Source organism: Peromyscus maniculatus, chromosome 22 (genome assembly GCF_049852395.1).
Source record: "Peromyscus maniculatus bairdii isolate BWxNUB_F1_BW_parent chromosome 22, HU_Pman_BW_mat_3.1, whole genome shotgun sequence".
Classification (NCBI taxonomy): domain Eukaryota; kingdom Metazoa; phylum Chordata; class Mammalia; order Rodentia; family Cricetidae; genus Peromyscus; species Peromyscus maniculatus.
Window position 1 is genome coordinate 40126925 of NC_134873.1, and position 13427 is coordinate 40140351.

Genomic DNA, 13427 nt, shown 5'->3' on the forward strand with positions numbered 1-13427 from the left:
TAATTTTCAGTGATGTTTTCTGGGGATATCAGAAAATAATGGCAACATGCTGATCTATGTCTTCCCGTGTGATGAGCATGGGGCGTGGGCTTCGATGGAAGATGATGGTACATTATGAGAGCTAAGATCACTGTGCCCTTGTTTAAGGCTGCCCTTTGGGTGAGCTCAGCCTTGCGAACACGTTTTTACCTCTTAGTGGCAAGTTCATGTTTTTAGAAGTCTATTGTGGTTTCTCTCTCCTGAGCTTTGTCTGGCAGCAGTGCTTGGGCTGTTGAAGGTGCAAGGCGGTGGGAGGCGACACATAGTTCTTAAACAACTGTCTGCTCAGACGCTGGACATGTCAGGATCCTTGTGACTGAAGGCAGTCACCCCAAGCTGCGCACTAGTGAAGTGGAAATGCGTTCTGAGTTTCCCTTTCCTGCTATAGGTGGCTTTCTAGAAGATGACCATTGAGGACCTCCCGGATTTTCCACTGGAAGGAAGTTCGCTGATCGGAAGATATCCGTTTTTATTCACAGGCTCTGACACACCGGTCATCTTCTCCATTTCTGCAGCACCAATGCCTTCGGACTGTGGTAGGTCGTGGGTCGGTCCGTTGTCTGTGAACTGGTAACTGGACTCCCGTCTCAGGCTCTCTTTGTACTCATACGATCTTGAAACCATTTGCAGTGATTTTTATAAGGTTTTCAAACTTTTCCTTTTTCAAAAACACAATTGCTTATCACAGTTTCTGCCTCTTAAGCTCAATGCTTTATTTCCGCTGTCAGCGTTTTTATTATGTAAAAGTGTTGATTTTAAGCACTTTTATGGATTTGGAGGATTTTATTTTTAGAATGTAATGGTGCTTAAGCATGTACCATTCTGCTATCGATGTATTAATTTTAGTTAAACATACTGACTTGCAAAAGCACCATGTGCTCAGGCAGGGCTAGTCCGAGATCGTCATGGAGGCTGGAATGAAATCGGCCTTTATTGAAGTGGATCCATTTAAGCCTCCTCTGTAACATGTAAACTTGGAATGGGCCTCGTTTTTGTCCTTTTTGATTTAACCCCTCCAAGAATATATTTGATAAGATTGCTAATAGATGAATAAAATACTTTTAGGAGGTAATCAGAATTGTTACATTTCCACTGTAGTTAAGAGTTTTCAGGTCAAATCGGTCACCATTTCAGCTTGTCTTTGGAGGGATACTTCAGCTCTGGAGTATTATTAATGATTAAAGTTACTACACTAGGAATTTGCCTTAAAAACCCCTCATATCTATTCTAGTGCCTCCCCTTTTCCAAGTGTGTGCTTTCTGTATTCAGATTGTGTTAACAGTCACCCAAGGAATCACCTGAAACATACCCGGGTCCCGTGTATTATCTCTGTGTAGCGTTGACGAATGTCGTCTGCATGCATTTCAGTTCTGACACAATCAGTTATGTGGGGGAACCTTGAGCAAAAGGACACCACACCAGGCCTGCTTGTGACACTCAACCTTATCTTGGATCAGTTACCTTATTTCCTTGACTAGACCAGCAGGCCTTGGCATGGAATAGCCACTCGACGTTAGCTGCTTAACGTTTGCTGAATACGTACACCGGAAGATGGTAACGAGTGCTGACCCCTTTGCCTACCTGTAAACATTGCTTCTAGTAGGATGACGGACACTCAGCATCTGTGTGGGCGTTCCCATAAGGAAATTTCATTTCTGAGACCCCCCGACGTCGTAGCTAGTCAATTGTGGGTCTATTAGTTACTTTTTTTTTTTTTTATTGCTGTGATAGAAAGCCGTGACTAAGGCAACTTATAGAAGGAAGGGTTTATTTTGGGCTTACAGTTCCAGAAGATGAAGAGTTCGTCTCCACCATGGTGGGGAGCAGGGCCGCAAGCACCGGGTGTGGAGGCGGGAACAGCTGAGAGCTCACATCTTGACCCACAAACAGGAAGACAGTGGGAGTCTTGTGAAACCTCAAAGCCCATCCGCAGTGACATATTTCCCCCCAGTAAGGCCCCTTCTAATCCTTCCTAAACAGTCACCGACTAGGGAACAAATATTCAAATGCCTGAGACTTATGGGAGACAGCTCATTCCAAACACCACACATCTGGAGGTAATTTGAACATGATTCTTAGTCTGCACTTTGATCACATGTTTCTAGTCTCATCCGTGTCTGGTGGTCAGGATTTCTAGGCTCTTCATCCCAGGTGTCTGTCGCCTTAAAAAGTGGTGTAAAGAATTCTGGGCTTGGTGGGGTGGTGGCGCACGCTTTTAATCCTAGCACTCGGGAGGCAGAGGCAGGTGGATCTGTGAGTTCAAGGCCAACCTGGTCTACAGAGTGAGTTCCAGGACAGCCAAGGCTACACAAAGAAACCCTGTCCTGTCTCCAAAAAAAAAAAAAAAAAAAAGGAGGAATCCTATCCAGCTGCTAGTCAAATATTTAATAAGAATAACCCATTGCTATTATTATTTAAATGAGATGTCTATTTTTGCCATTTGAGTGTTTTTTTTTATTAAAAAAATACTTACATATGTGTGTGTGTTGTCTGTATGTATGTCTATGTGTATGTTCATGCCTAGTACCCTCGGAAGCCAGACAGGGTCATTGGGTCCCCTGGGACTGGAGTTACAGACAGTTGTGTGCTGCCATGTGGGTGCTGGGAATTGAATCCGGGTCCTCTGGAAGAGCAGCCAGTGCTCTTTCTCACTGAGTCTTCTCTCCAACCCCGTTTGAGTGTTTTTAATTACTGAAGCATTGTTGCAGGTTTTCCCTACCCTCAGGGCTGATGTTCTTCGCTCAACACTTCTTGCTTATTTCTTTTACATTTCCGCTCCAGATGTTTGCTGCTGTCTGTCTCTCAGGCTGTTGTGTGGTGTCTTGGAGCTCATTAGAAATGTGGTCTGGGGCTTGGCAGAGAGTTACTCCGTTAGAATCTACATCGTAACAAGATCCCCAGGGCTTGTCTCCCTCAGCGTCGGAGCAGCAGCTCTGACACAGAACAAGAACATAAGTGTCTCTGTCCCTCTCCAGTAAATCCTAGCGAAGGTTTGATTAGAACTGAAATTACTTAAAAGCTCTGTAGAGAACTGACAGCTTTCAATCGTTTCTCTTACAATCCACGAGTGTGATGTTTCTTTTCAGCTCAAGTGTCTGCACTTTTAAATTTCTCTAAAGAAGACTCTTATATTTATTGGCATGCCTATTATTTTTGTGGGTTTTTGGTATGGGGTATTTTTCTCGTATTTCTCCTTTTTATATAGGAATAATTTTTCTGGAGAAAATAATCCACTTGGCTTACATGCATTTGTATCAGTGTATAGCCACAGTTGGGATGGTGAACTTTTGACATAGTTATTTGTGGTGGTTTGAAAGAAAATGACCCCCAAAGGGAGTGGCACTGTTAGGAGGTGTGGCTTTGTTGGAGTAGGTGTGGCCTTGTTGGAGGAAGTGTGTCACTGTGGAGGCGGGCTTTGAGGTCTCCTATGCTCAAGCTACACCCAGTGTCTCAGTTCACTTCCTGTTGCCTGCAAGTCAAGCTGTAGGACTCTCAGCTACTTCTCCAGCACCATGTCTGCCCGCACGCCACCATGTCACACCACGGTGATAATGAACTAAGCCTCTGAAAATGTCAGCCACCCCAATGAAATGTTTTTCCTTTGTAAGAGTTGCTGTGGTCGTGGTGTCTCTTCACAGCAATAGAAACCCCAAACCAAGACATTATTGTTTGATTTGGCTAAAAAAAATTTCAAAGAGATGCCGTTCAGATTTTCTCTATTTCCCCTCTGATGCCATTCCTCTTGTTCCCAGAGGTAACTATGGTCATATAGGTAACAAAATATAATACAGGATCTGGTGATCCATACCAAATAGAAGTGTAAATAATGAGATCCTGTATTATATTTTGTTATCTATGGGAAGACCTGACAGGTAGCATCATTTTGTATATTGACAGTTTTATGTAAATGTCTGTCAAATTCTGTAACTTAATTGATTCACTAATACACATTTTGAGATCTGTTCTTATCAATATATGCATTATCTCTTAGTGTATTTTTTTGGTTGTTAATACATTTCATCAATTCCTCTAAAGAGACATTTCATCATTTCCCCCAGTACCATCAGTGCTGGAAAAGGCATTCACTTTTTGAAAATATTTAAAATTAAACTGTAATTCTACCATTTTACCTTTCCTATCCTCTCCAGTCCCTCCCAGCTCCCCCATCCCTCTCAAATTCATGGCTTCTTTTCCTTGAAATGTTATTGTTTTACACACACACACACACACACACACACACACACACCCCTCACACACCACAAGCATATATATAAACACAGCCTGCTGAGTCCTGCTGGCATGCCTGTGATTTCAGGACTGTCCACTTGGTATAGGATAACTAACTAGGGAGCTCATTCTTGGGGAAGTCTTAATTCTCTCAGCAAAGAATGAGAATTCCTGTAGGGCATGAAGAAGAGGCTCTTCAGTTGTGTATTCATATATTTAGAAACATCTCCATTAGAACTGTCCTGTGCCTGCGAAAGTGAGTAGTGGATGAGTGAGTGAATTGAAGCAGAAAAACAAATCCATTAACTGCTATTAGCAAGAAACACACCCGAGTTTATGATTGAGAAACCGTGCAGGGCGTTTCTCCAGGTTGTTCACTGGCTTGTTCTTCCGGATTCTTCTCTGTTGACTTAGTATGACAGCTCTGAGGCATTCTCCCAGGCCTCCCTTCCTCCCCTTCCTCAGGCATCTGGGACCACACAGCGGCACCTCAGCAGACTCTTCTGATGGCTCCTGTTCATGCGCTTCCTGTTTGATTCCCAGGAAGACTGTTTGCCAAGTCAGTGGCCATTTAAAGGCTTTAAGACTCAGGCGTGAGAGAGTGTGAGCGTCCCTGCCAGGAGGGAATTACGCAGCGTCCAGGAGTGCCGTGAAGTCAGGGTGTCCGTTTATCCAGCTTGAACCAGCTGAAAAGGTCAAGTGGGCTATAGTTAGATCCAGGCTTCACCTGTCCAGGCCAGTTTGCCTTTTTCTAGTTAGTGTACAGCAGGGCTTCAGTTTTCCCGAGTGACTGAGCTAGGTGCACAGCATGATGCCTGGTAAGTCGTCCAAGGCCATGTGGTGCCTCAGGCAATGCTGGCCGAAGAGTCTGTAGGCTCTTGTAATAGGTGAGGCTCCTTCCCGTGAGGGTCAAGTGCGCCATTTGTCCTTGTCTTTTCAGGAAGCGAGGTTCCTAGGTTCAGTGTTTGGGCATGTTGTCTTTGGAAAGCAGGTCACAGGACGGTTCTGGGACCTGGTGGAAATTCACCCTGACACCTTGTATTAGTGCTTTTCACACCGGGACCCACCATGATCACTTAGTACATGGTGAACATGAGAACATTTCCTTTCAGGAGATATCAAGACACGTAAGCCTCTACCCCAGCGGTTCTCACCCTTCCTAACGCCTAGACCCTTTAATACAGTTCCTCATGTTGTGCTGACCGCCAACCATAGTTATTTTCATTATTCACTCATAACCGTTATTTTGATGTTATGAATCTTAATATAAATATCTGTGTTTTCCGATGGTCTTAGGTGACCGCCGTAGAAGGGTCATTGGACTCCCAAGGGGACTGGGACCCACAGGTTGAGAACCACTGCTCTGCCCAATTTGTGACATTAGCCATCAGGTGTTTAAGGGACAGTTGAAAGTGTTTGGAAGAAACGCTGTAAACTGCTTCCAGTCAGTTGGGCTTCGGGACTCGGGCTCGAGTCTCCAGATGTTGAGATGAGGACAGCCCTCTCAATGGATGGGCTGCCCTGGCTTCCAGTTGAATGTTTGGTGCTGCCATCTGATGTTCTAGCAAACTTCTGAGTAAGGTACTCAGCAGCAGGCGTGTAGGTATTCCTGTGTGGCTGGTGGCTGTCTCCCTGAGGTTCACACGGTGATTTCGGCTTCAGCTTGGAGAAATCAGGAGAAAGGCACTTTCAGAAAATTGGAAATGTCGGTTTGGAAAGTGCTGGCCAGGGACTGGAGGAGACCTAGAGAAACATAGGATGCCGTCAGGCTTACAGAGAGCTGAAACTTCGAAGACAGTGGACAGGGTGAGGGTCTGGCAATGGGTGCAACATGGTTCTCTACAGAAGTATAATTTTTTCCTGCTGCCATCCACATTTCTTACCAGAGACAATCACAGTAAAACTAACGTGCTTGTAAAGTAAGTTTGGTCTATTTAGACTTGGCCTGGGTATTCACAGAAGTGCACCAGAAAATCCAGCTCTGTTTTTGCTCTCAAATAGGACGTTCCAGCCAGAGCTCTGACGATACCCACCAGGCTTCATTGGCGCTGCAGAGACAGCCAGGTTTCTCCAGGCCGTCTGGTAGTACAGAGCCTCAGAGCAGACTTTTAAAATTCATTCCAGGCCGAGACCTCAAGACAAAGCCTCACACACCGAGACCTGTTAGAAGGAAAACAGGCTCTCCCACCCAAGCTTAGTGTTGTAAAAATGAAGGGCACGCAGCGAGAGCTTGTGGGTTTGGAATTCAGACAGAAGGGGGTGAATTCAGAGAGAAAAATGCTGCCTCCCTTTGTTTGTCAAGGCCGACTTTTCTAAACTGCTGTGACGTTGCAGGCCTTAAGTGAAAAGGGGGCACTTGAAATCTGGACAGCAACACAGTGAAGTACCAGAAATACAAGGTCATAAGCAGAGTTAGCCTGCCAGTTCTTGGAGTCTTGCTCTGCCCAGCCCAGGCCTGCGGCCTCCTGGTAGCTTAGCTTTCCACGGGGCTCTGGAGGGTCTCACCCAGACCCTCTGATCTCTGAGTTACCAGAAACCCATTGTTTACAAGTTTTCCCATAAATCTTCTGGCAGGTTCTGTTTTTTTTTTTTTTTTTTTTTTTTTTTTTAATAGTAGATGCTTATAACACTTTCAGAAAGACATTGGAGTAAAATAAAAAAAAACCTGTAGGTCATTCAGGAGTTAAGATCATGCCTAAAGGTTTAATGGGAGCTCATTATAATGTGATTGATATAGAAAAGTGGTTATTTCTGTGACATTTCAGATAATTTGAATTGTAACTGATAAGTTATACCAGGGCCTACCAGATTTCTAAGCATTTCATACAGTTTCTGGACAACTCACTGATATTTATCATCTGTCAGTCATCTGTCTATGACACAGAAGTATCACATCATAGAGTTAAACAGCACTTGCTGCTGTCAGCATTTTAAGCTGCTCAGTATAAGACAAGTCAGCCTCCAATTAGTTTCACTTTTACTTGATAATTCTTCCCAAGCAAATAAGTCTCAATTAATTAGTAGTATATTAATTATACCCCACCCCATTATATAAGGAGAGGGAACAAATCCATTTTCATTAGAAAATTTTGGGTCCCTCTGAAAAGCCCCAGAGTTAATGTGAAGTCAGAATGACTTTAGAATTTGAGTTTTGTTTAAATTTGTTTAAAAAAAAAAAGGCCAAGAGATTAAATAGGGTAATAGTTAAGTTTTCTCTTCAACCAAAGGGACAGAAATTTCAAACACAAATTAAAAAAAAGCCACATAGATTCAAAGAAGATGAGCAAAACCCCTTGGTTGTTTTAATTAAAAAGCTGAAGCATTCAAAGATGGCACAAGGCACAGAAAATTACTTTGACAGAGGCAGAATCTTCATTTCCTAGGAGGATTCTTCCAAAATTAAAAATCCTTCACATTCGACCACCAAGAGCAGACCAGAACCGGAAGAAAATGCTGTTGCTGTGGAACCAATGGCAACAGATCAACTCACATCAGAACCCCTTTCCCTTTCCAGCCTCCTGGGACCTTTTGATTCTGTCCCCTTCCATAGTAAAACTTCTGTCTTCCTACTTAATACCTTTACGGAGCTGTCGTGCTTGTGGTTCTGGGTTGTAGGATGCACCATTTCGCAGTTCCTAGACACAGGTTTCCTTAACATACACGTTTTCAGGGGAGCACGAGACGTCGTTACCAAACCCAGGTAACCCTTTACTCCTCTGGCTTAAGGTGGATGCATTTAGATTTAGCAATTGATTTTTATTTTATTGTATAGATTTATATCAGTTTAATAGACTTAAAGTTATATTAGGTGACTCTCAAAAATGCTATGAGACTTTACATGGCTAACCACTTTATTTTTCTTACTAGGAATTGTTTTTAATGTAGAGATAGCACAAGCTAACTAGTAACTCTTTAACAAGCTTTTTTGAGCAGGAAATCAGGTAGAATTCAGGTTAAATGCTGCATATATTTCTTGCTGACAATTCTGAAGCTATATCATTTTGGAAAAAGTAAATGAATAGGATTTTCATTTATTCAAATCATGTCCTGAGAAGCATTTGGGTTAGTTCTTAATTTTCTAGATGTCTTAGGAATATTTCTTACTTACATCTATTTAACAACACAGATCCACACAAACAGACCTGAACAGAAATATTTTAGCAGTGTGCCAGGTAGAATAGCCATCAGAGGCTTTCTGGTTGTCTTAGTCAGGGTTACTATAGCTGTGATGAGACACCATGACCAAAACAAGTTGGGGAGGAAAGGGTTTATTTGGCTTATGCATCCATACCGCTGTTCATCATTGAAGGAAGTCAGGACAGGAACTCAAGCAGGATAGGAACCTGGAGGCAGGAGCTGATGCAGAGGCCATGGAGGGGTGCTGCTCACTGGCTTGCTCCCCATGGCTTGCTCAGCCTGCTTTCTTAAAGAACCCAGGACTACCAGCCCAGGGATGGTACCACCCACAATGAGCTGGGCCCTCCCCCATCCATCACTAATTAGGAAGATGCCCTACAGGCCTGCCTATAGCCAGATCTTATGGAGGCATTTTCTCAGTTGAGGTCCCCATCTCTCAAATGCCTCTAGCCTGTGTCAAATGAACATAAAACTGGTTAATAAAGGAGGCTGGATGGGCATCATGTGTCCTTGGAAGACATCGAAGCTCCCCACTCAGCCACAGCTTTCTACCTATGACTTTTATTCACATGCTGCAAGAGTCTTTTTAGAGATGCTATCCTCTATATCCTTTAGGACCTGGAAACTCGTCATACAAATCAAAGACTTCATGCCTCGGTCTCTGAGAGCCTCAGGAGCCTTTCTTCTCCAGGACAGTCTGAAGGGTGGCACATCACTCTAGTTAAAGGCTTCTCAAAGTTGTCATTTCTCCAAAAAGGCACTGGTTACTAGTCAGTAGCTGGTTTTGGGCCAAGTGGAGCACATCCTTGCTTTAGAGTTTTTAAAAGAACCTTTTGATTTTTTTTTCTTAAGACAGGCTGGCCTCAAGCTTACTATGTCTATTGTGGTAGCCAAGGCTGGCTTTGAACTTCTGATCTCTTGCCTCTACCTCTCAAGGGCTGGGGTCCCAAACACACCTCTAAGGTGTGCACTACCTACCTTCAGCTTCTCTAAGGGGTCCTACCTATGACCCCTTATTTTTTAATAACTTCCCTGAAACACAGGGGGGCATATGCTTTCTTCTTTCCCTGTTTAAATATGAACATTCCAATGGGGTGATCAACTAGGAGGCTGTAGGAAAGGCCTGCACAGGACCAGATGATATTCTCTTCATGGACAGCTGCTGGACTTTCATAGATGCCCTCGGCCTGTGCCTCCCCTTCACCTTTTGGTTATCCCATCCCAAATATTTGAAAGCACAGAGAAGACAAACTTAGAGATCCCAGGAGTCCCAGTGCTGCAGGCCGCAGGAATATATCATAAGAACTCAGCTGGTTATGGCAAAGTCACTACCTGGAGGGATCAGGGAATTCCTCCAGAGGAAGCCAAATCCCAAGGAGTTTTTGGTGTTACTTGGTTTGTTATATATCAGCTGTCTTCTGTTATGAAAATCATGTGTGCCTTCATAGTTTTCCCAGTTAACTTTTCCCTAAGAAGGCTAACAGTGTGGACTGATCACTCTTTGGACATACACATTCCAGGTATTTGGAGAACAGCTTCAGGAAAGGCTTTCTCTGGAATCAGATTATCTCCCTTAGCCACTTTCAAGGACTACAGGAAACACCACCCAGGTGGGTGCCCAACTTCCGAGGACTAACAATGATAATAGCCCACATGCAAGTCTCCTGACTTATGGTAAATTCCACAAGGAGACACCGCCTAGGAGAGGTGGACGTTAAGTAATAGCTTTACACAATTTAGCTTGAACCCTCCCTTTATATACTGGGACTTCCAGGGCAGAGGAGGAGAAGAGAAAAGAGAATGGAAGAACTAGATGGGTAAGAACTTGAGAGGAACAAACTGAGATGGGGAAGAAGTAGATTGAAGGGCTACAAGAGAGTACTAGAGGAACGAGATGGAAGAGGAGGAAGAGCCAGATGGGGAAGAACAAGATGAGGTAGAACGAGAAGAGGAGAGAGGAGACGGGAGAGGAGATGATATGGGAAGGAACAAGATGGATGAGAACCTAGAAGGGGCAGAACTAGATGAAGGAATTAAGATAGAACCTAGAGGGGATTGCAGACAAGTGTAGAGAGAAATCAGGCTAAAGATGACCTGAATATGAGAGCAGAATATAAGCTTGTAACTGACACAGAATAATAAAGTATATGGACTAAGGAGTTTCATGTACATAGATTCATTTCTTCTCATCAAAGATTATCAGCTGGTTGTAGATTCTTCCCGGACCCTGGGAGGGGACTATTGAGGGGCTGGACCCCCATAGTCCTCGAAATCCCAGGACTGTGTCTGATGTCACAATCTGACTCCATGAGTTAGTTCATCAGAGCAGCATAATTGAGGAAGGAAGACAGACCCTGGAGACAGACCTGGCTTCCCACCCCACGTTGCCATGTCTTAGTTGGGTGACTTGGAGCTGATGTCATTTCCCCTTAGCAAAATCAGAATCACAACTTGTGGGGATTTATGTGGTGTTTGTTAAGCTGTTGGTGTTCAGCAAATGTTGGTTCTGGACTGTTTCCCAGTTTTAGGTCTTTTCTGCCTTTTATAGTTTCTTTTTTGGATTAAGAGAGTAGAATCTGATTTTCTTCTGAATGGTCATATTTCCTTCACTAGCCAGTCTCTTTTACCCTTAGGATGTTCCCTGATTTTCACCGACCCTTAAAAGGCATGGTAAGAAATCCCGAGATGACTCCTTCAGGTTTTTCTTGTGGTTTTTACTAGTGCAGATTCGCAAATAATCCAGCCACTTTGTGTCCTTGTTCTACATTGCTGCATCACTGGACACAAGGTCCTCATCTGTTGGAATAGCGTCTTAGTCAGTGTCCTTCTGCTGTGAAGAGGCACCATGACCACAGCAGCTCTTAGGAAGGAAAACCTTTAATGGGGCTTGTGTACCGTTTCAGAAGTTTAGTCCGCTGTCATCATGGCGGGACATGGCAGTGTGCAGGCAGACATGGTGCTGGAGAAGGAGCTGAGAGTTTGCACTCAGATCCACGTGCAGCAGGAAGAGAGACTCTGGGCTTGGAATGGGCTTTTGGAAACCTCGAAGCCCACCCCTAATGACACCCTTCCTCCGACAGGGCCCCACCTCCTAACCCTTTCAAATAGTGTCACTGCCTGGGGACCAAGTATTTGAATCTGTGAGCCTATGGGGGCCATTCTATTCAAACCACCACACATGGCTTATGCCTCATACTTATCAGGTGGGTCACAAGTGGTGTTTGTTTATTAAAGAGCCTTAGGGAAATGCAGAAGAGTAAAGAGAACATGTGGACCTCTTCCTTGGTATGTTCATTTTTACCTGTGTTGTACTCGTTGACATGAATCCACTATCTGCCATTTGTGTTTTGAGAGAAAAAATACTGATGAAGTTTGATGATGTCTCTGTGCCTTAGAAACCACACTCCCACGACTCAGGCTCTGAGATGCATGCTCGCACCACGCGGGCTCTGAGACCTGTGCTTGCACACGTGGTTTCATATGCATGGTACCTGGGAGCCTCACTCTCAGGACGCTTTAAGCGAGCCTCATTCTTGGTTCTGAGACTTGCTTTACTGTTATTTGGCTTTTCGCCAGCTTCCAAAAACGTTTGTATCAGCTGAAAGTTTGCCGCGTCGCTTACCTTCAAAATGCTAGAAACCATTCATACATTCAATTTGCACCGTTTTGTGTTTCAGAGTTTTCTTTCTTTGATCCCAACGACGCGTCGTGTCAGGAAATTCTCTTTGATCCCAAAACGTCAGTCTCAGAATTATTTGCTATTTTAAGGCAGTGGGTTCCTCAGGTCCAGCAAAACATTGACATTATTGGAAATGAGGTAAGCGTGTCTGGCCCGTTCAGCTTTGTGTTATTTCACCCGTTAATGATTAGACTATTTCTCCTTCTGAGAGGAGAGACCCCTGTGGGGGAGAAGCCCATCACGGGCTGCAGCCTGTCTGCATTTGCAGGTTTTCATGGAGCAGTGGACGTACTGTGCATGCTTCCCACCCTGAGCTCTTGAACCTGCACGCTGTCATCACAGACTTCTGGTGGGAGCAGGGAGAGGCATTCTGTGTGCCCCCTTCTTTGTATAAAGCAGTCCTGCGAACGCTCGTACATTTCATGAAGGCTTCAAATACCATCACGTTCCTTCTACACTTTGGGATGGTCTGGTAGTGATCTGGGCTTACATATAATTTTAAAACGTTTGGCTTTTTGAGGGAGGGTTTGGCAGGCATACTTTTTTTTTTTTTTTTTTCCAAGTATCATTGTAACCTTTGAAGGAAAAAAATCTTTGCTCATTTTTGGAAGAACGTATTTGGATGCTAGAGTCATCTTGAGGAATGGCCTCCTGCCCACAGACAGGTTCAGATTTCATTAGTGTTGAGTGCAGTGTAATCAGATGGGCTGAGCTGGGCTGAAGGCATGGATACCTCGGGTGTCACACTGCACTCGTGGGCTTTCTCAGATTGTTTTTTTAAACTTTTTTTTTAAGATTTATTTATTTATTATGTATACAGAAGAGGGTGCCAGATCTCATTGCAGATGGTTGTGAGCCACCATGTGGGTGCTGGGAATTGAACTCAGGACCTCTGGAAGAGCAGTCGGTGCTCTTAACCTCTGAGCCATCTCTCCAGCCCCTGTTTTTTTAAACTTTAATTTCTTTTTTTTTGTAATTAAAACACAATTACATCTTTTTCCTTTTTCCTTTTCCTCCCTCTAATCCTTCCCATGTACCCTTATATGTATCTCAAATTCATGACCTCTTTTTCTTTGTTAATATATATATGTTATATATAATATAATATAATATATAATACAGTATAATATAATACAAATAAAACCTGCTCAGTTTGTATAATGATACTTGTGTGTATGATTTCAGAGCTGATCACTGGTATTGGATAACCAGTTAGGGAGCTCTTCTCTGGGGAAAACTATTTCTCCTGATCTCAGCATTTCTGAGTTGCCTGTAGTTCTTAGTCAGGTTGGGGCCCCATGAGATAGTTCCCTTCCGTGTTAGCATGTCTGTTGATATTGTCCTT

The 13427-nt window shown here is 43.7% G+C and overlaps 1 protein-coding gene across 10 annotated transcripts in view; it reads left to right on the forward strand.

Moving 5' to 3' along the window:
* The window catches only part of Clip4 (CAP-Gly domain containing linker protein family member 4), a 118835-nt gene that overhangs the window by 57676 nt on the left and 47732 nt on the right, over positions 1 to 13427 (forward strand). For 8 of the 10 annotated variants that reach the window (XM_076558929.1, XM_076558931.1, XM_016008973.3 and 5 more), the window contains exons 2-3: positions 428 to 575; positions 12081 to 12220. In XM_076558929.1, coding sequence (XP_076415044.1) covers positions 443 to 575; positions 12081 to 12220 — 273 coding nt within the window. In that variant the 5' untranslated portion in view covers positions 428 to 442. The remainder of the gene's footprint in view (positions 1 to 427; positions 576 to 12080; positions 12221 to 13427) is intronic. The other 2 variants (XM_076558933.1, XM_076558932.1) reach the window with 2 other exon arrangements.